At 39.9% G+C, this 20,097-nt stretch overlaps 1 protein-coding gene across 2 annotated transcripts in view; it reads right to left on the reverse strand.

Moving 5' to 3' along the window:
• WDFY3 (WD repeat and FYVE domain containing 3) overlaps positions 1 to 20,097 on the reverse strand; it is a 316,638-nt gene that overhangs the window by 13,564 nt on the left and 282,977 nt on the right. For both annotated transcript variants that reach the window (XM_036763543.1, XM_036763542.1), the window contains 9 exons: positions 18,187 to 18,293; positions 17,408 to 17,561; positions 15,951 to 16,042; positions 15,509 to 15,721; positions 10,111 to 10,258; positions 8,801 to 8,955; positions 7,139 to 7,297; positions 4,878 to 5,057; positions 1,573 to 1,755 (listed from right to left, as the gene is read on the reverse strand). In XM_036763543.1, the coding sequence (XP_036619438.1) occupies positions 1,573 to 1,755; positions 4,878 to 5,057; positions 7,139 to 7,297; positions 8,801 to 8,955; positions 10,111 to 10,258; positions 15,509 to 15,721; positions 15,951 to 16,042; positions 17,408 to 17,561; positions 18,187 to 18,293 (1,391 nt within the window). The remainder of the gene's footprint in view (positions 1 to 1,572; positions 1,756 to 4,877; positions 5,058 to 7,138; positions 7,298 to 8,800; positions 8,956 to 10,110; positions 10,259 to 15,508; positions 15,722 to 15,950; positions 16,043 to 17,407; positions 17,562 to 18,186; positions 18,294 to 20,097) is intronic.

Here is a 20,097-nt window from a genome sequence, read left to right on the forward strand (position 1 = left end):
GAACAAAACAAGTACGGCAGCAGTAGCACAACACTGAGAGACAGAAGCTCCTACAGATATTTTACCATGCAAGTGTGGAGAATCTGAGCATTGCAGGCCTGGCTCCAGTGGCCATGGTCACTGCTCCTTAGGAAAAAACAAACAAAACTAATGGATATGGCAGGAATGGACGTATAAGTCTGATTTTTGTCGCTTTTTGAAAACCAGCAAAAGAGTGGTGGAGATTTAACTATCCTTCTTCCTATATCTGCTGCTGGATTTCTCTCTCTTTAATCGTTTCTAATTCATTGTATTCGTGTCATATAAACTCTGACCATAATGACCACAATAATGATTCATGAATGCTCAGTGACTCTTGTCTATCAATTAGTTACATATAGTGGGATTTGCAATGGAGGAGGCCAGGGAATAGCTTGGAAGACAGAACTAAAGAGGATAGAAGAGTGAGCCTTGGACATGCTTTTCCTTCACTGGAGCTGGAGCCAAGTGAAAGAGAACCTTATGGTTTTAATTTTATTAGCATTTGTATAAGCTTATAAATAGCAAAGACAAATGAATCACATGATTTGGAGCTCATGACACCCAGGCTATGGAATGCTTTTCATCGAAGCTTGGGGCTCCAGAGTGAGGGGTAGAACAGAGGCAAGGAGCAAAGGAAGGTAGCACCCCCCAGAGTGCTGGTGGTGAGTGGGGTGGGAGGAGTGATTCTGCTTTGGTCCTGGCTGAAATTCTGAAGGGAGAAGGTAAAGGAGAAAGTGACACTTCCAACTTTGGTGTCCCTCAGATAGACAAACCCCACCTGACAGCACCATCTGCTGGTTACATATTAAATGTGTCTGTCCACTTACAGTAAATATCTGAGAATAATTTATTTGTAAAGATCTAACTAAATCTATTTTTCAGGTGGCCAGATATAGACTAAAACATCTCTTGAAATCCTTCTTAAGTTCAATGACTTCTACTCAGAGGCAGGTATAATCTCTATCTACTAAGTTTAGAGTATCTAAAACACTGCTGTACTTAAAAGTCAAGGAATGAATGTGTCTAGATAATTGTTTGATGGAGAGAGGCTATTAATCCTTATCATAGAATTATGCTCTCAGGATCAAAGTCTAGTTTAAAGCAATGTGATGGTCAACAAAAGTATTACGCACCTACTATCACCAAGCAGTGGTAAGTGCTCCGATTAAAAAAAAAGGCAAAAAAAGCCCCTGCTCAAGGAACACACAGACTAACGGGGAAGGCAACATGCGAACAACTATGTACAAATAAGATCTACACAGGATAAACTGGCGATACTCTATAGAAGAAAGTTACTAGCATTGAGGGGGATTGAGAAAGTTCTTTTCTAGAAGGTCAGGTTTTAGCAAGGACTTGAAGGCAGTTGGGAGACAGAGATGATGAGAGAGAGAATTCCAGTTATGGGGACATTCAGTGAAAATGCCCAGAGTTCAGAGACGGAGTGTTGTATGAGCAACAGGTCACCATTACTAGACCAGAGAGTACTGGAAAGGCCAGGTTAAGGGGCTATTAGCTTCAGAGCTGAACACAGTACTCAATACATTTACTTACTCGAACCACACCATCTGAATGTCCTGTTACAATGACGTTTTGTGTGTCCCATTCATTCATCTCCGACATGCAGCAACACACTATTTGCTGACTTCGGCCAGTGAACGTGTTAACACTCACAATAGGGTTCCCATTAATACTCCAAACATGGATATATGTGCCAGCACAAGATACTATGTCCCCCTGAAAAGACAGGCCCAAAAGGAAAACTTCGTGACTTTTTTTCCTATAGATACAAGCCAGTTTTAGAAGCACATCTAATCCCTAGAATCTCTCAAAAAATTCCAAGCCCTGAGCTCATTACTATTTTTCTAAGCTATTTGAAACATCATGGTACTTAATAATTTAGGGCATATTCTTCTACCTTCAAAAGTATTAAACAAAGAGTATTTTAAAAGCAGAGGCTTAGATTAAATTTAAAATATATTGGATTTAGTAGTAAGGACAGTCCCCAAACAAGCTTCCATTGCTCTTCTAGTTTATTAAGTAAGCATATCAGCAAGTAATATCTGAGTACAAAAAGCTGTTTATATTTAGAAAAGTTGGAGAAGCAATCCTTTTCCTGCTAACTGGTAAGAAGCTATACAGGGTGTCCCTAAAGTCTGGACACATAGGCAAAAATGCATATTTTGAAATATTTCGAATATTAACAGACCTTAGCCCCCTTGACGTCTTTTTCTGTGGTATGCTAAAGGAGGTGTACTCAATGAAAATCACAGATGCAACACACTTCATTGAATGCATAAAGAGTGAATATGCTAAAATCGATGGCAATGTGGAGTTATTGCATCGAGTTCACGTGAATCTTGCAAAGTGCATCAACATTTGCATCACAAATGATGGAAATCATATTGAACATAGTATTTGTTAATATTCCAATTAAATAGAATGTTGCTGAAAATTTCATTCATTTCTTTTCTTGAAAATATGCATTTTTGCCTATGTCCAGACTTTAGGAACACCCTGTAAAACAGCACTACTTAATTTATAAAACAAGAACAAATTTGAGTACTATAAGGCACAAATAATATGGAAGAAAATCTTGTTCACCTACAACCATCTTTCTTAATAAATGGAACTGCTAAACTTCTCTTCCAGAAGTTTAAACATTTTACATATAATAATTATTTTTAAAACTCTTGATTGATAAATGGAGATAGAGAGAAAACGACTGTAACGTGAATTTCTTTTGAAGAAATTTGCCAACCCGAGGCTCCCATTTCTTACATTCAACTGGAAAAACTATTTCATTGATTATATCACTAGTGGGTCTAAAAACAAGCAGGGAAGAAGCCCCTGGTTCCCTCTTTCTGTGGTCCCATTCGGGCAGGGGCTTTGGTTACTGCGATGAGTGACCCCAGAGGCAAAGCTGGCCTTGGGTTTCACCATCCCCTGTACCAACTAAGGAAGTGATCTAATGAACAAGTATTCTTCAGGCAAAGGGAGGAGGAGAGAAGCTTTTAGAAAAGGTTCTTTCTCTCCTTCTGCTTTGAGTCACATCCAAACAAACCGGAATAGAAAATGAGCACAAGCATTTAAGCCACCTTGACTGACCCTGCTCAAGAACAAAAACAACAGTGAAGGTCAACCTGCCTAAGAGGAAGCCAAACTGCTTGTTCAGCTCAAGCTATGCTACATTTCCTGTGACCGCTTCCCAGCTCCCCCACCATTTCAGCTTCCCCCACGACACATCTGCTATTTTCTTGTCCATGCTAGCCACCTCCATACCAGCCTGCATGGGATCCTCCTACACCTGACAGCACTCTTTCACTAAGAAAGCAAGGCCAGAAACAAAGCCAAAAACACCAGTCTTAGTCAAATATTTTTGCATAGCTTGCATTTGGTCTTGAAAAATTTACATTTGTAAAGCAACAGAATTTGTTTTTTTAGCACATGCTAGAGCTTGTAACATTCTACAAATTGTGAATATTTTCTCAATGAATCCTAACTCATCCAAAGTAAAAAAAAAAAAAAAAGCCTGAATTAGCTAGTGACACAGCTCTGTGCTCTACTGGGGGCAGAACTTGTTCCACTCCTAAAGGACTAAAGACAACCTTAATGACAGCATATTAAAAGAAAATTCTGCCATGAAAAGGAATGCTTAGAGTAAAGGATTAAAAGGAAAGATGTGAGCTAGCTTAGCCTGGAAATGAGCCTTCATATTTAGTTTAGAGAATTTAACAGAAATAAGACATTTCTCAATAACTTATTAAAAGACAGTGGCAGATGCAAAACTACCCCTAGGACCGAATAAATGAAACCGGACTTTTTGCAAACCTACATAGATACTTGCAAATGACTTTCATTGTATCTTTCGGTGCTCTTACCACAAAGGTACAATCTCATTTATTAAAATTAAATGTAACTTTTGGACATGGGCATTTTTAGAAAGCCACTTGGCTGATTCAGCAATACCTAATCAATTTGGCTGCACATTATTGATCCATCATCCTGCAAAAAGGTAGAATTCTCATTCTAAGAAATGCTTCTAGACATTCTAGAAATGCTTTAGACTTGAACAATGCCATTCAATGTCACAGTTAGAATCATCTGATGAGCCAAATAGGAAATTTTATCACAAGGATCAGCTTTGGGGATAGATTTACAGAACCAGGCATATATACCCTACTGTGTGACCTTTCTATTAGCACTATGCCCTCTATTAGCACTATGCTCTGTTTCTCTGTTCCCTGAAGATCCATTTCACTCACAGAGGCTGAGAAACACAAAAATACTGGCACTGCTCTGCTCCTGTTTTGTATTTCAGGACTGGGTCTTTGGGGGTAGTTTTGGGGTTGGTGTATTTTCTTTTTATGGCTCATCAGATATTATGCACACTATTACTACCGATTTTTGAAAACTTTTGAAACATTTGTGGGAAATACTTTTACACTGGAATTTACTTCTCCATAACTGCCAGGTGTTTTATTCTTCATGTAAGAAGCAGATAGCATAGGTACTAAATTCTCTAGGGTCCTTCTTAGCCTCCAAATTTTATGATCTCACATAAGATAAAAAATCTTTGCAAAATATCAGACTGTTTAGATATTAAACAAATATATTCTACGATGTTCTAAAGAACATATGGAACAGTAAATGGACAGCTGGTTACCAGCACAGGTATCTTGGCTCATAAACTTTTAACATTCACACTCTTTTACAAATATCACACAAACTGAGGAAAATGTATTTTTTTTTTGTAAAACGGCCTATTGTAAAAATAGAAAAAGCTTAGTGTAACTAAGATAAAGCAAACACTTTTATCACAATTGCTCATTTTCCTAAACATAAACATTACTACTCACTGTTAATTCATTGATACAAAGAGCTGAAACAGGAGCTCGATGACCCCTCAGTTGAGTTAAAAATGACAGTTTGTTCAAATCCCAGATGATGCACGTTCGATCTCGTGACCCACTGACGATTATGTGATAGGCTAACGAAGCTGTAGAACAGGTAACGGTATCTGTGTGGCCGAGCAATGCCTACAAGAAAGACAACACACAGAAAATAGCTAAATGGCAGCAGTCCCCAGGTCACATTCGAAGTCTTAGGAAGGACTAGCCAGAAGGAGAGCAGAAAGCAACCACACGTCTAGGGCAAAGTGTTTCTTAATACAGTGGCACCTCAAAATTCATAGACTTTGGGCCTCCTTTTATCTGCTTCGACTCAAGTAATTAGGGTCACTAATCCACTAAAAAAACTTCAATGACTAGCCTTTATTTATTAAAATGTAAACTCATGATTAGCATTTGAGACCCTCCACCATCTAACTTCCACCTGTGTTTCCAACCTTATTTCATGCTGTTCCCCATGGTGCCCTCCCTGTGCCTGCCACCATACACATTCACATCTGCTGAAGTCACTACTTTCATTGAAAAACCTCCTCCAGGAAGCCTCCCCCAACTCTCTCAGGAAAAAATGATCCCCATCCTCAAATTCTGCTTAGACTTCTGTTCTTCAGTAATTTCACTCACCCTTTATCACCATCGTCTGTGTGAGAGCAAGGCTTCTTGGGGCCAAGCACTAGGTTTCATATCCAATTCTAGCCTGGAGATTTCTAAACTGCCACATGAGGAATTAAAGTTTTAAATTCTTACTGTTCCTTTATGTTACGAACTCTTTAGTAAAGAGAGTTAGACTGGCAAAGAGGAGATCTAGACCTGACATTCTCTCTAGATGGAGGATCATTAGGGTTACTGAAAGCCGTTCTACAAACAAATAGTTATATTTGAGTCTGAGGGAATTTATGCTAAAAAAAAAAAAAAGGTCTAGAACTGAGTGCCCCCTTTCAGTCAGAATAACAAGAGCTTTCATGTTCTGGAAGAAAAATATATATAATAATTCTGATAAATCCTCTAGAATCTGTTTGCTCAAAATATTCATTGGTTTTAAAATTCAAGTCATAACAGGATCTTTATTTGGGGTTTGGCAAACACCAAAGGGCTCTTTGATGTTTATTTCTGACTTAGCAGACACTATTAAAATACTACAGAAACCTATTGCCTGAACTGAACGTTCTATTACAAACTTTGTAAAATGTGAAGTGCCACATACATACATGTGAGCTATGTTAACATAGTCATTTACTGTCATCTGAAAACAGTGTGCGATAATCCGCACTAAAGCACATGGAAAAGCCACATCCCTTACTTGGTAATACCTGGGTAACCCCAAAGTCTCCTAGCTAAGACCTTGGAGCTCAGCAATTCAAATGCAGCCTCTGGGCTTCCCTGGAGCTGGCCACCAAGCTAGAGGGAATCTCAAGCACACTCAGGTGCACTGAAAGTATTAATCTTTCAAACAGTAGTTATGTAGAGTGGGCTCAGAGCTGTTCCGAGGATCAAAGGATGTAATGGGCTCTGCAACCATACAATGAATGGGAATGATTAGTCTTCTGCTCAGATGTGCACTAGCAAAACCTGGTAGGTGTGTCTGTTTAAGAAATGACTCTGAATCTACTTACCATGCAGCTATTACAAGTTAATAAGTAACATTACGAAAGGATTCTGTCATTATAATACAGCAGAGCTGAGCACACATTAGGAAATCATTAAACATCTTCGGGTTGATTCCTTAAGAAGTTTCTTAAATAGCAGCTTCCTCTACACACTTAGGAGTTTGTCAAGTATTTCATATGTACAAAGGAGGGGTTGAGGGGCTGGAAGAGTAGAGAGAGAAAAATGGCGACAGTCGTTGCAACATTGTTTGCAACTCTGGTAGAGGTCTGAATTTACTTTGTATTTTAGCTACAAGTACAGGTTTTCCCTTCCCAACTAAATTGTAAACTCTTTGAGTGCAAAGACTATGACTTACAAGTCACACATCTTTTTATTCGTCTCAGTGCCCAGTGCAATGCTTTGCATGCATCAGAAACACAAAAATAAAGTATAATGTAAATTGATGGGAAGGACGATTTAATCGGTAAAAATCCAGAAAATATAGGGTTTTCTCAAAAACATAGTTGTTATACTACATAAATGAAACCTGTATAGAGCTGGGAGGTAGTGGTTTTTCAAAAGAGCTGATAGAAGCAACGATTCCTGCCGGCTTTAGCATCTGTTACCTGTTTGAGCGTAAGCGTTTTGGCTTTCTCTTTGGAGGTCCCCATCTCCCACACACATACAACGGTGCTTGTCCCCCCCGTGATGACCAGCTTGGGGCTTGGGCAGATTGCACAGAGAATCTGCCCCCATTCTGACAGGCATTCATAAACAGTTACTGCCTACAAGAGAAAACTCATATGAAATACTGACAGTGGCAGGGCTCATTTTTCTTTGCTAAAACAAGTACTTGTGAACAAGATGAATACCTACACAAAGCAGCCTGTGAGGCACCCCATTTTCACTTCCAAGGGAAATGCGCCCCCTAGAACATATTCCCCACCTAGAAATATTAGCAACCTTTATCTAGAAAACTCAAGCACTGGCCATTTCTAGATCAGCTGAACTATATATGAACTCAAGCTGTTCATGCTGAAAAAAGGTCCAAGAAAGCTGGTAAAGAAGTAGGCATACAAAGTTTATTTTAATGAAAAAAATCTGTATGATTTTCATACCAGGAAAGTAAACTTAAAATGCATTTTTCCCCCAAATAAGTATTGAGGATGGGAGCATGGTGCGGCCCAGAGGTGTCAAGCTCTCAGGACAAGTGCAGCTGTATTTGGGAGATGTTTAACAAAATAAATAAAAAATTCATTGCCACATAGCTAATGCTGATTTGTGGTTTTCTGAGTTGCCCGCAGAGAGCCACTTCTGTTTGAGTTTGACACTGCTGGTGTGGGGGTGGAGACAGAATGTGGGCCATGAAACGGAAGCCCAGGGCTCTAGTTTTGACTCTGCCACAAACTTTGGTGACCTTAGGAAAATGGCTTCAGGTTTCAATGCCTCTGTTTTGTCATATGAAAATGAGGAAATAGTAGTTAGGTAAGATCTCAAAGGTCCATTCCAGCTCCAGGATCATGTGACTTTAATAAGGGAAATTCTGTATAATAGAATAAAAAAATAATTACTAGAGTTGGAAGAGACCTTTAAGATTTCATTTAGTCCAATTCCCTTCCTCCCTTCCCCTCTCCCCCCCATTCATTCCCAGCCTAGCACCATTTCTACTGCCTTAGTCACCAGTGTCATCGAATAATGATCATCTGGATTTAATCTAACCAAGGCAAGTAAGGTTATCATGGAAAGACCTTTTAGAGAAACAATATCTGATTATCAGTGTCTAATACTGAGTACCATTCCAACGACCTTGATGACAAGGCTTCTTACTTCTGCTGTGGCATGAGTAGCTACTAAGCTGCTGATCAAATTTCTAAAAGGTGATCCAATAAAACCTTGAGTATATGCAAACTTTTTTTGTTTTTTGAGAGGGATGACAAAATGGGGAGCACAGTGTTAGGTGGACTGGGGACAGGACTTAACTTTTTAGTAGCTACAACCAAAAACCTCATCTCCCTCATCTCTGCTTCAAATATATGCCATTAATTAATAGTGTGGCTCATTCTCCATTGAGCAGTTAGTTAGATATGTTTATTTCACAGCAGAGAAATGAACTACAACAACAGCAGGAAAACATGAGCTTTGCTTTCAGGATTGCCTAAGGAAACATGTCTAAGCTCCAGGAAATAGGCAAAGTATTTGGAAATCAGATTTCAGAATACAACATTTCTTTACTTCTTATTCTCCCCCTACCCCTTTCTCCAGTGAAATTCTGAAGGGAGATAACAAACCTTGTCTGACTCATAGGTTCCCAGTCGGCAGCTGAGATCCGCGTAGCCCCAAGCAAAGGTTTTGTTCCAGGCAGGTGGAATGAGGACCTTATTCTGCTCCACAGCCAGAATGCCTTTATCTGTGCATACAATCTGTCCCACTGGCTCTTTCAGTTCTGTACAAAGCACATTTTGACATTAGAACAGAAATGGAAAAATCGTATACACATCCCGCTAGGCAGTACCAGCCATGAAGTATATCCCAAGTGTCCACAGATATTAAACACATGTAGCAAATACCAATATTGAAACACAACTTTCCTTCAGTAAGAAGGAATTTTGAATTTCTTGAGAGTTGCTTTTAACTAAAAGCATGACACCGGACACCCTGGGATATATAGGATCTCCATGCTCCTCTCAAGCCTCTTTCTTGATGGTCAGCCCCTTCCTTTCTCATCTGCCACCTCTGGAGAATTCCTGCTTTGCAGGGTGGCTTTGAGAAAGTGAGCTTTTTTGCAGCAGAATGCAGGGAGGGCCATTCACCAGTCCATGTCTTAGGTACTGTGAATGCCAGACCTATTCTTGTTTAACAGTTCCATTATTTGGCACAGATTCTGTAGCGCCAAAAAGAGACCATATTGGATGCAAGCAATGTGAATCTAGCACTCTCTCTGTAAATCTGAAATGATAATGTACATAACTTCATGAGTCAAGATACTCATTTAATACTAATAGGATATTTATATTTTTTATTTAAGTGTGTGACCATAACTGGAGAATGATAAAAATGGAATTTCTTAAAAGAAAAACAATCCAGTTGTAAAAATTTCACTGGCCAAATTGTACTAAAATCAGACAGTGGTTAAGTCTTTGTTAATGTGAACCAAAAGACAGGAATCATATAAATCACCATAATATCCCACCCCTCCACTGATCATGGAGACACAGTCTAACCCCTCATTTTACATTTGAAACACTGAATCGATATGAACATTTACAACTCCCCAAACTTCAAAATTGCCTGCGGTTCATGGTGTCTGTGTCCCTCTTTTTCAACACAAAGATATTAACTCAAGATTATAAGAATCCATCACTTTGAGGTTTTCCTGATTGTAGCATTAGATAAAAAAGTCAAAGCAGTTTCATATTTTAGCATAAGAAATAAGGAGAAGATGCAATTTTCTTACACAAAAAGGACAGCCCTCACTACTAGGGAGGACACTGGGAAGGGAGGAATATTCCATTATTAAAGGAAAGATAAACTCTTCATTGGCCCTTCATCATGTGGCCCATCTTGACCACGTTTCTGTTCGCCCCTTTTCACCACTCACCTTTGACAGGCACAAGGGAAGGCCGCAGGTTGTCTAAATGATGAAAAAAGATCTTGTCGCTCGTAGACCCCGGTGGGACAGAGACTCCAGAATTGTCCCCATTGAGCCGACTCCTCACTCGTTTTGGTGGATGAGGCTTTTTAAAGAGCTGTCAAGAGAGAGCAAGTTATAGGGTAAGTTAGAACTTACACAGATTTTGAGAAATAAAGTTACTGTGGTGGGCTAGCAATAACATATATCCAGTGAGGCGTTTACAGCTCTATTCAACATTTAAGAATCTATACTAATAGATGTGGGGAAAGGGAGAGTCCTGAGTAAAATCTGTTTTGACTAGAATACTTCTGGTTGGCCATCAAAGTCTCACTTTGCTAAAAAGGAATATTATAATAGTTTAATTCTATCCTCTTTACTAGACTATAGATGAATTTAAAAGAACTGTGAAAGTTTTAAGCCATTTATTTAGAAGTACTACATTATATTATTATGTTATATGTTACAACAAAGCAATGACTGAAAACCATGTGTACTTCTTTAGTGCTGAAAATTCCAATGGGATATGGGCAATTAATGCTTTTTGTTTGACAGCTGATGACTGAGGAGATCTGAAACTTTTGGAGAAAAGCAGGAATAAACCAAATTTATCTTATCATCCTACTTTTTTCGAACCAATGTTTTATTTTTCTGTGACAAAGTACTGACAAATGTAATTTAATGATGAAAGTTCAGCATATTTTAGACCTGTAAATGTGTAAAACTCTTATTTCCATGTCACATTCCAAGATATAAGTTCAGGGTTTTGTTATTCCTACAAGTATTAATAAAAAGCCTAAGAATCTAAAATAGACCTAAAAGATTCACATACTTTGAACCACCATCATTGGAAGGCAGTGTGGTGAAGAAAAAAAAAAAAGCATTTGGAGTTGGAAGATCTGGGTTCAAATTCCAGACCTGCTACTGTGTGACCTTGGGAAGTTAACCTTGCTAGGCTTCAGTTTTTCCTCAATAAAATGAAGAGACTGAACTAGTGGATCTCTGAAGTCCTTTCCAGCTTTCTATCACTGATCCTCTGATTAAGCAGGTGCAGACTTACTATAAGCCGGGGATACAAACAACCCACTTTTACACACTGCTATCAGGTTGATAAGTGAAGGAGGTAGCACTGTGTGAGAAAACAGACTCAGAGGTTAAGTGACCTGCCCACAATCATACACCTGGTGTTTGTAGTGGGATATGAAACCCAGGCTGCTGGCCTATTCGAACCTAACCCTTCCATCACACCCGGGGGCAGCAGCTGGCATTTTAGCTACCTGGCTTCTGCATATATTAGCCAGAGGCAGAGAAAGGCTATTCTTGCACACGGGCATCAAGAGCTATCCCATTTTAATTCTTGAAAAACAACAGTTAAGTCTATACATAAGTATCCAAGGAAAAATAAAACAGCAACAGAAAGATGTGGTCAAGGGAATGAGTCTGAGACAAATGAACTCCACAGAGAAGGGATGACAATGGTGGCCGCTGCTGTTCACTAAGGTGTCACCTCACTGTGGTGTGGAGGTGACCTGAGCTCCCGAGGCCTTGTCAAGTGACCCAAGTTCTGGTTCACCCTAAGCAATAGGAATGGGACTAAATATGGACAGGCCTGAGGGTGACATCTGATCTGTTCTTCAAAGACCAGCCTTCCTCAATCTGGAAAAGCTCATCACCAGAAGGTGATAGCGGTGGGTGAAGCAACCTCCACACCCTCTATCATAAGGCACAGAGGGATTTCCAATGTGCATTGATGGTAGAAATGCTGAAAAAAATCGTGGATGCCCGAAGGACCAAAGAGGTCCCAGGATGACAGAGTTAGGGCTGGGAGGCACCTGAGGAGCTGTCCAGTCAAGGCTCCTTATTTTATAAGGCCAAGGAGGATAAACAGCTAGCCCAGAGCCTCTCAGTGTCCAAGCCAGAATCTGAACCCATGTCACTGGAATCTACAGCTCTTTCCCCTGTACCTGGGCCCAGGTAAGAACAACAGCACCTGACATTTATGTAAGGAGCTTCAGAGGGTGTAGATAGCTTTACCTCTACCGTCTTGTTTGAGGCTCCCCTACTGTTACTCTGTGAAGTCAGTAGGAGGCCCCTGACTGTCCTCAAACCTTTGGCCCTGTCTTGGCTTCCACTGTCCCCCAGGCTTGCAATAGCCTCTTCTCCTCTTACCTCAATACCGACCCCTTCTCCAGGGAGGCTTCCAACCAGCCCCAACCAGAAACAAGCATTTGCCTTTTGGGCCTCACATGTTTTTCTCCAATGCACTTCTCTTTTATTATCACTGATAAAGATAATCGGTGATAATTAGACACACACACACACACACACACACACAAAGAAGTGCGTATGTAAATATTTGGTCCTTCTAGAGTGTACGGCTGAGACCACGTCTTACTTTGTGTCTTTCATAAAACTCTGCACACAGATTTAACTAAGTTAAACAAAATGTTTACTGAAGCCAATCCTCATTTTATAGATGAGGAAACTGAGTAACATCTGGAGGTAACCACTGTTCTCTTTCCAGTGGTCAGTGGCTGGTAGCAGGACTGCTCACACCACCTGGATAAGCAGGGAGCTGCAGTCCTTCTGGGTGAGATGGTGCCCCCTAGGCCTTACCAACAGCCTGGCTACTATGCCCTCTGGACAATGCTGTCTGCTTTGCTGCTCCATTCACTGGCCTTTCTATGAATCCTATAGCTGAACCCTCCTAATCAGAAGCTCCTTTGAGTACAGGGAGTGTCTTGTTTTCCTGCCTGTATCTCCAACACTTATCATGGTCCTTCGAATAGTAAGCATTTTCCTCATTCCATTTTATTCCATTCCTTCATTTTATAGATGAGAAAACTGAGGCTGGAACTGTTAGGTGACCTCCTTCAGGGCAAAGCAAAGACAAAAACTCAGGTTCTTTAATTCTGGGTCCAGTTCTTTTCAAAATATCATTTTGACTTTCCTAAGAAAATAGTGATAATTTAGACACACACACAAATAATTGTGTATGTAAATATATATGTACATGTATGTGTTTACCTGCATGTACACACACGTACACACACACACACACACATATATGTATGTGTGTATGTATGCAGCATGTATGTATGACAGCAACAGCAAATGCACTGGGCCTAGAACTGTTGTACAGGAGGAGAAAAGCAGGGAAGACTGCCCATTTAAAAAAATACCAATAATCTTTTGTGAGGCTGTGGTAGATGTAAAATTATTGTCTCCCAATAGCTGATGTTCTTGAATCTCCCAGAGGGAAGTGGAGAGGCCCATGACGGCTATGAGAAGGCTGTGATATATTACAAACAGGGAATTACGGAGAAGAAGCCAAGTTAAGAATGTCAACAAAGAAATACATGAGCAAAAAAAGATGGGCTGCTTATATGATGAAAGTGAAGGATAGTCTGTGGACAGCCCATATACTACACAACGTCTCTGCAATGTCAGGCGAGGCGAGGAAGGCTGCCATCGCTGTAGGGAGACACCCAGTGGCCAATCAGTGGGAATACTTGGACAAGAGGTGGATAGGGTGGGCAGGCATGGATGGGCCACTGTCTAGAGTGTCAAAGTGACCGGTCACAGCAATGAGATCACCCATCCACTTAAGTACCTTAATATACCCACAGCCAAAGAATTCATCAACTAGTAGCCTATGGGCTAACGATGGTCCTTCATGAACTCATCCGTGTTAGGCCTCAGACAAAAGACAGAGTCCATTACAAGGAAAGTGCACAAAGTCTTTCCACTTTGGTAAAACCCACCCGAGCCAGCAGAACCTTTGAGAACTCCAGGTCATCCCTGTGTCAGGATGAAGCTTTGGAAAAGCCCTTCTATACAGGTATATATCAGACGGGAATGATCGTACTTGTGTTAGCTTCAGCACAGGGTGATTGTGAGGAAAATGACTTGTCAGCTTTAAAGAACTGTATGACATGAGGGGCTACTGTCATTATTTATTATTCTACTATACTTCTTCCCCCTCACTTCAAATTCACTATAGAAGGACTTATAACTGATGAGAATGATTTTTAAAAGAAGATGGCTCATCGACACTGCTTGTTTTAACTCTGTAATTACCGGGTAAAAAAATTCAGACTCAAGAGGAGGTTGGGGAACAAACCTTGTAGGGATGCTGCTGTTGTTTTTTCAAACATTTTATCATTCTATATTAATGATTCGAAACTGTCCAGTTAATCACCTTAAATTTGTTTTTAAATTTGATTGCACAATTTATGTGATTTCTGAATGAATTAAAATGGACTTAAGGAGGTTCATTTCCTCATATTCTTACTGATACTGGTTCTACCTTCTGGAGGTTGAATTATCTTGGACCCAGAGTTCCCACTGCTTGGGAGTACCCTAGGGAGAACAAAGACTGAGAGTCACCCTTTTATATTCCTTTACATATCTCATCCATTTATATCAAAATATTAGTAGCGACACTTTGGGGGCAGCAAAGAACTAGAAACAAAATGAATGCTCATTAGAGGGGAAATGGCAGAACAAACATATGACTGTGTATCAATGAAATGGGATATGTGCCCTAAGAGAAGACAAATATAAGGTAATCAGAGAAACATGGGAAAACCTGTATGAACTAACTCAGAGTCAACTAAGTAAATTAGGAAGAAGTTAAGAAGTATGATCTCCTTTTCTTTGAAAGATAGAGGGGGAAAAAGGAGGAGGGAAAGGACAACGTGAAAACAAAAGTCACTTAAAGGAAAAAAATTGTCTGTGTTCATGAAAAAATAAGTAAACGTAGCAGCTCAGAGATATGGCTTATGTAAAAAAAAAAAAAGGAAGTTGCAAAGTATTAGTTTGAGTCCAAAAGGCTTTCTTCCTCTTTGAATTGTTGCAAATAAGACGCAAAATATAATTGTCCATATTAACTAAAATTGTCCAGTCGACTAAGCCTCTGAATTAAAAAAGTAAATTATAACAAGTCACAGATACACATAAATAAGCAAACCCAAAGTGATGTACTATTTCAAGTAAAGCTCTGTGCACAGCCACCAGAAAGCATACCAAAGCTTATCAAAGAGAGACTAGGATGGCAGCGCATGTCCTCAGGCTTTGCACATTTTACTTGGAAAGCACATTTTGTACTGGTGTTCAGATGACTAATTTCCTTAAGCAACAAACTTATCTCCCTGGGTTTTGTGAAAGGGTGAAAAGAACCAAGATGTAAGTTCCAATGTAATACTATTTATAGCCATCTCATAATCCTAAATGAAAACTATTATGCGTGCATTTTTATCCAAAGGGTTGGTTACAGAATATTTAAAATATGGAAAACCATATAAGATATTTTAACAAACAACTGTATGAAAATTACAACAATGAATCTCCAAGAAAACAATTGTACCTGTTTTGGTATCTGTCCAAAGTTATTAATGAATCCTATGGTAGCTGTCTCTTTTAAAGGGTCATTTATGTTGTAGATATCGACTTGACCCTCATAAAAGAGATGATGGAAGACATTTACAGCTTCTACTGCAGCAGGGCCTTGCTGTTTATAGCCAAAGATTAGGTCAATCCATTCATGCAGGTGGGCACTCACATAATCACATTCCAAAGCCTGTAATTATAAAACACAGATATTGTAGGGAGAAGGCTGAATCCCTGATTGGTCTAAACTGTCCACTTGGAAAGTAAGTCACCAATAACCATAAGAAATAAAAGCACTGTTAACAATGAAAATCAAAAAATTAGATTAGACACTTAGGGTGATGAGTATCATTCCTCTCCTGGCATCATGACCCATGCCTAAATGGAGTTCAGTTTTCTTCTCCAGGTTGCTTGCTTACCTCTCGGTGGACTCTGATGAATTCTCGAGGATCTCCTTTTGCCCACGGTGGAAGTATCACATTTCCAAGCTTGGTGCCATTCTGTTTGCAACCTGAACAATTGAATATAATTTAAAAAAAAACCACACAGAAACAAAACAAAAAACAACCAACCCAGTAGCTACTTCACAACTAAGTAAGAGTCACAGTAGGCTAGAGAGTGCATGAGACATTAAATACTAGAGTTGATTTGGAGAGCCTCCAGAAGCTTTGAGTCATCCCATCTGCCACACCTGGACTCTGAGCTCCATCCCATTCCCCTCAACTCTGCATATACTTATGGAAGAATGTATCAGACTCTTAAGGGGACATTTTCTACCAACTGTCCTTACTGTAGTGCTTTCTAAAAGCAATTTAAGACTGGTTGACTAAAATGATTCTCAACTGATGATCTTGAGGGGAAGAACACCAGGTGGGTTTCAAGCCTAGGGAATTAGGGAATCACCCCTAACTCCTCAAGGGTAACCCTAGAATCCTTAGAGGAGATTCAGTCTTGCCCTAGGAGCCAAGACTCATCTGTGGGAGTGGGAATTAGGCTAAGACTTTTCAGAGTGCTCCCAAGTTCTAAGGGAGAACTCTCAACCAAGCACAAATCTTTTTCTTCTTTCACTACTAGCTAGTCTAGAGCCTAGCTTCTTAAACTGTGTGTAAGAAGTGTTGAAGGGGTCACAAGTGGAAAAAGTTTAAGAAGCCCTTGTCTAAAGCGCTGATTAGGGTGCTCAGTTTTTGTGTGCTGATTTGGATCGTGTTTGGCCAGGAAATTGTAGGCTTCCCGGCAGCCAACAAGATAAACAAAAAAGATAAACCAGAAGTTATTTTGAAACACAAAATTGAAAAAACTTTGGGATACAAATTCTTAGATTCAGTCACTGAACAAATGCTTCTTATGAACACCTACTACAAGCAAGGCATCGTGCCCTGCTTCCTCTGGGAGGAAGAGAGATAAATTCTTCCGTTTCAAGAAGTTTACAATCTAACATAGTAGATAAAACAAATTAATAAAATATCTATAATAAGCTGGCAGTACCCTCAAGCAATAGTAAGCTTAAAAAGAAGTTAGGATAAGGACTAGCTAAAGTTTAATTTGATTTTTGTGACATCAACTTTAGTATGATATTTTCAACTATGATTTATTTGTACATTGAAATAACTATAAAGTATAAATCTCTCTGTACTCACTACCAAAGTTCTGGTTTTAGAATGGCAGCTCTGGATGCATTTGGGTTATGTCTTTGTTTTCATATATTTATTTTGATCTCATGGATGGTGCTTTTGTTTCCCTTGTTCACCATAATCTATTCTCTGCCATAGCCATGGGTCTGAAAATCTTTTTTTGGTAAGTACCTGTCTTTCCTTATAGCCTTTCCCTACCCTCCCCACTTCTATCCCCCCAGACATTGCTAGGAACTTTTCCATACCTAGATCAAAGTTGTTCGAGTTGAGCAGGAACTCTGGGAGGTAAAAGAATTCTGGGATGAGTTCTTTCACGTCTGCCATGTTGTGCTTTGAGGCAGAGTACCAGGCTTCTCGAACACTGTGAAACATTCGGTCAGCCAGGTCAAAGTGGCCACCCTATGGAATAAAATGGAAACAGACTCAAAGCAGAGATCTCCAAGCTAGGGAGCACCACATCATTGGCCACTTCTGTGACACTACAATCTCCTAACTTTTAAAAATCAAACACACATAATATGAAACACACGTTTGTTGAATGAGAAAAATGATGTTCTTCCACTTATGTAATTTTATTTTGTATTTGAGCACTAAGCATGGGAAAAGCACTTTCTCTACAAAAACTTCAGAAGCATATTCATTGTTTCATTTTAAGGGAACACAGTTTTAGAATTAAAGAGGAAAAAAAAAGCAGAGAACAAGACCAGTGACCAAGAAGCAAATGGAACTACCAAACCTTAACCTCAACATGGAGCTGATGGATTCCATCTGCAGCATTTTATAAACCCCTGATGCAGCCTAGGTCTGTATTCAGAGTTCAGCTTGAAATCATGTTAGCTTGTATATATTGGGAAATTTTAAGTCGGGACTACTATAACATTTTATACCAAATCTCGCCTGGATTTCTAATCAATCTGAATTCAGAAGGTCCTAGGTATACTTTGTCTATTCATGTTTGTCACTTCTGTTTCACCTCCCTTCTCTTGACAGAAGATGCCATAACACAGCAGATGGTCTGACTTACCTGGAGTCGCAAGAAGATCTGGGTAAAAGGCTCCATCCTAACGAGGTACGAGGCTACAATCATCGCAGAGGAGTAGTGGGTGCCATAATGATAGGCCGGGGTTTCTCCTAGTAAAGAAAATGAACGTTGTAACTAAGACGTAATGTTGGCAATAGAAGAAAAGTTTAATAGGTTTGAAAAGGCCGACTACAAGTGACACTACTACCTGTGGAGGTTTCAGTCTATTGAGAGTGAACCCTCTTTTTCCCTTTTGTTCTGATTCTTTTTTCACAACATGACTGATATGGAAATATGTTTAATATGATTGTACATGTATAGGCTAGATCAGATTGCAGGCCGTCTTGGGGAGGGAGGAGGAGAGGAAGGGAGGGAGAAAAAACTTTGGAATTCAAAATCTTATAAAAGGGAATGTTGAAAACTAAAAATAAATAAAACTATTTTAAAAAAAGAAGTAAGCCCTCTCAGACTGATAATGGCATTTTGAGTGCTCGTTTACATGTGGCAATACTTCACCAGGCATGATTTCTCAGCAGTCAAGCATGTTTTGAGACTTAATAACCATACTGTCCTTCTACTAAAGGAGAATATTGTACTATATATATATTTAATTTGGTGATGTTTAATGGCTTTGACACTCAAATGTTATCCTAAATTGTTGACTATGAATTTTCTACTGTTTTATGAATAAATCAACTAAAATTTATTAAGCTCCTCCAATATGCCCAAGCACATAGGTGGTGCTGGGGATACAAATTCAAAGAATTAAACAATCTTTGCAGTCAAGGAGCTTGCTTTTTGAGATATAACATGTACACACATACATGTACAGATATAAATATATGTGGCATATAGAAAAAAGTAAATACCAGGTAGTTTGGGGGGAGAGGGCAGGCTAGGCCTTGGTGTAGGGGGAAGCTGACAGCAATGTCATGGAGAAGGCAGTGCTTGAGCTCATTTCTGAAGGAAGCATAGGGTTCTGGGAAGGGGGGACATGCTGTTGCAGATAAAGGTGGTGTGCTGGGGAGGAGGAACTGTATTAGGAGGCTAGGCTGGCTGTCTGGGGAGAGCAGAGTAACTTATAGTGAGGCAGTAAAAGGTATGCTGGGCCAGGTCAGCAAGGGCTTCAAATGCCCAACAGAGGAGCTTATGTTTTGTTCTAGAGGCAGCAGGGAGCCATGGGAGTTCATTGAGCAGGACAGTGCCATGGTCAGAGCTGCACTTAAGGAGCACCATTTTGGCAACTGTGCAGAGGAAAGGTTGGAGTGAGGAAAGCAGTGACATAGGACGGTGAATCTGGAGGTCACTGACATGACAAGACCTGAACCAAGGTGCTGGCTGTGGGAACACAGAGGAAAGACACAAGTGAGAGACACTGTGGTGGTAGAAAAAGGAAGATCTGGTGATGATTTGGCATGTGGGTGAGGGAGGGTGAGGAGTCCAAGATCATGCTTAAGTTACAAATCTCTGTCACTGGAACTAGTGGTGCCTTTGAAAGAAATAGAGAGATTCTGAAAGGGGGGTGTGTTCTGGGGAGAAGATAATGAGTTCTGTTTTGGACAAGTTGAATTTGAGAGGTCTCTGGGACATACAACGTGGAACCTCTAATAGGCAGGAAGTGATGCCGTACTGGGGCTCAGGAGAGAGACTAGGGTTGGAGACAGAAAACTGGGAGCCTGGCTTAGAAGTGGGCATGGTGGAGGTAGACGGTGGGAGTAATCCAGGGATGGGGTTGAAAGGCAAAAAAAAAGGGACAAGAAAATTGGAAGTAGAGGACAGCATGTGGCTGAATTTTTTAACTATGGGTATGATAAGGGAGGAAAGTCAAGTCAAGGCAAGGTGATGTTTTTAACAAAAAGCCATTTGATGAGAAAAGATCAAGTTTAGAATATCCCCTTGCTGAGATGAGATTGA

The sequence above is a fragment of the Trichosurus vulpecula genome, chromosome 6 (assembly GCF_011100635.1).
Source record: "Trichosurus vulpecula isolate mTriVul1 chromosome 6, mTriVul1.pri, whole genome shotgun sequence".
NCBI lineage: Eukaryota > Metazoa > Chordata > Mammalia > Diprotodontia > Phalangeridae > Trichosurus > Trichosurus vulpecula.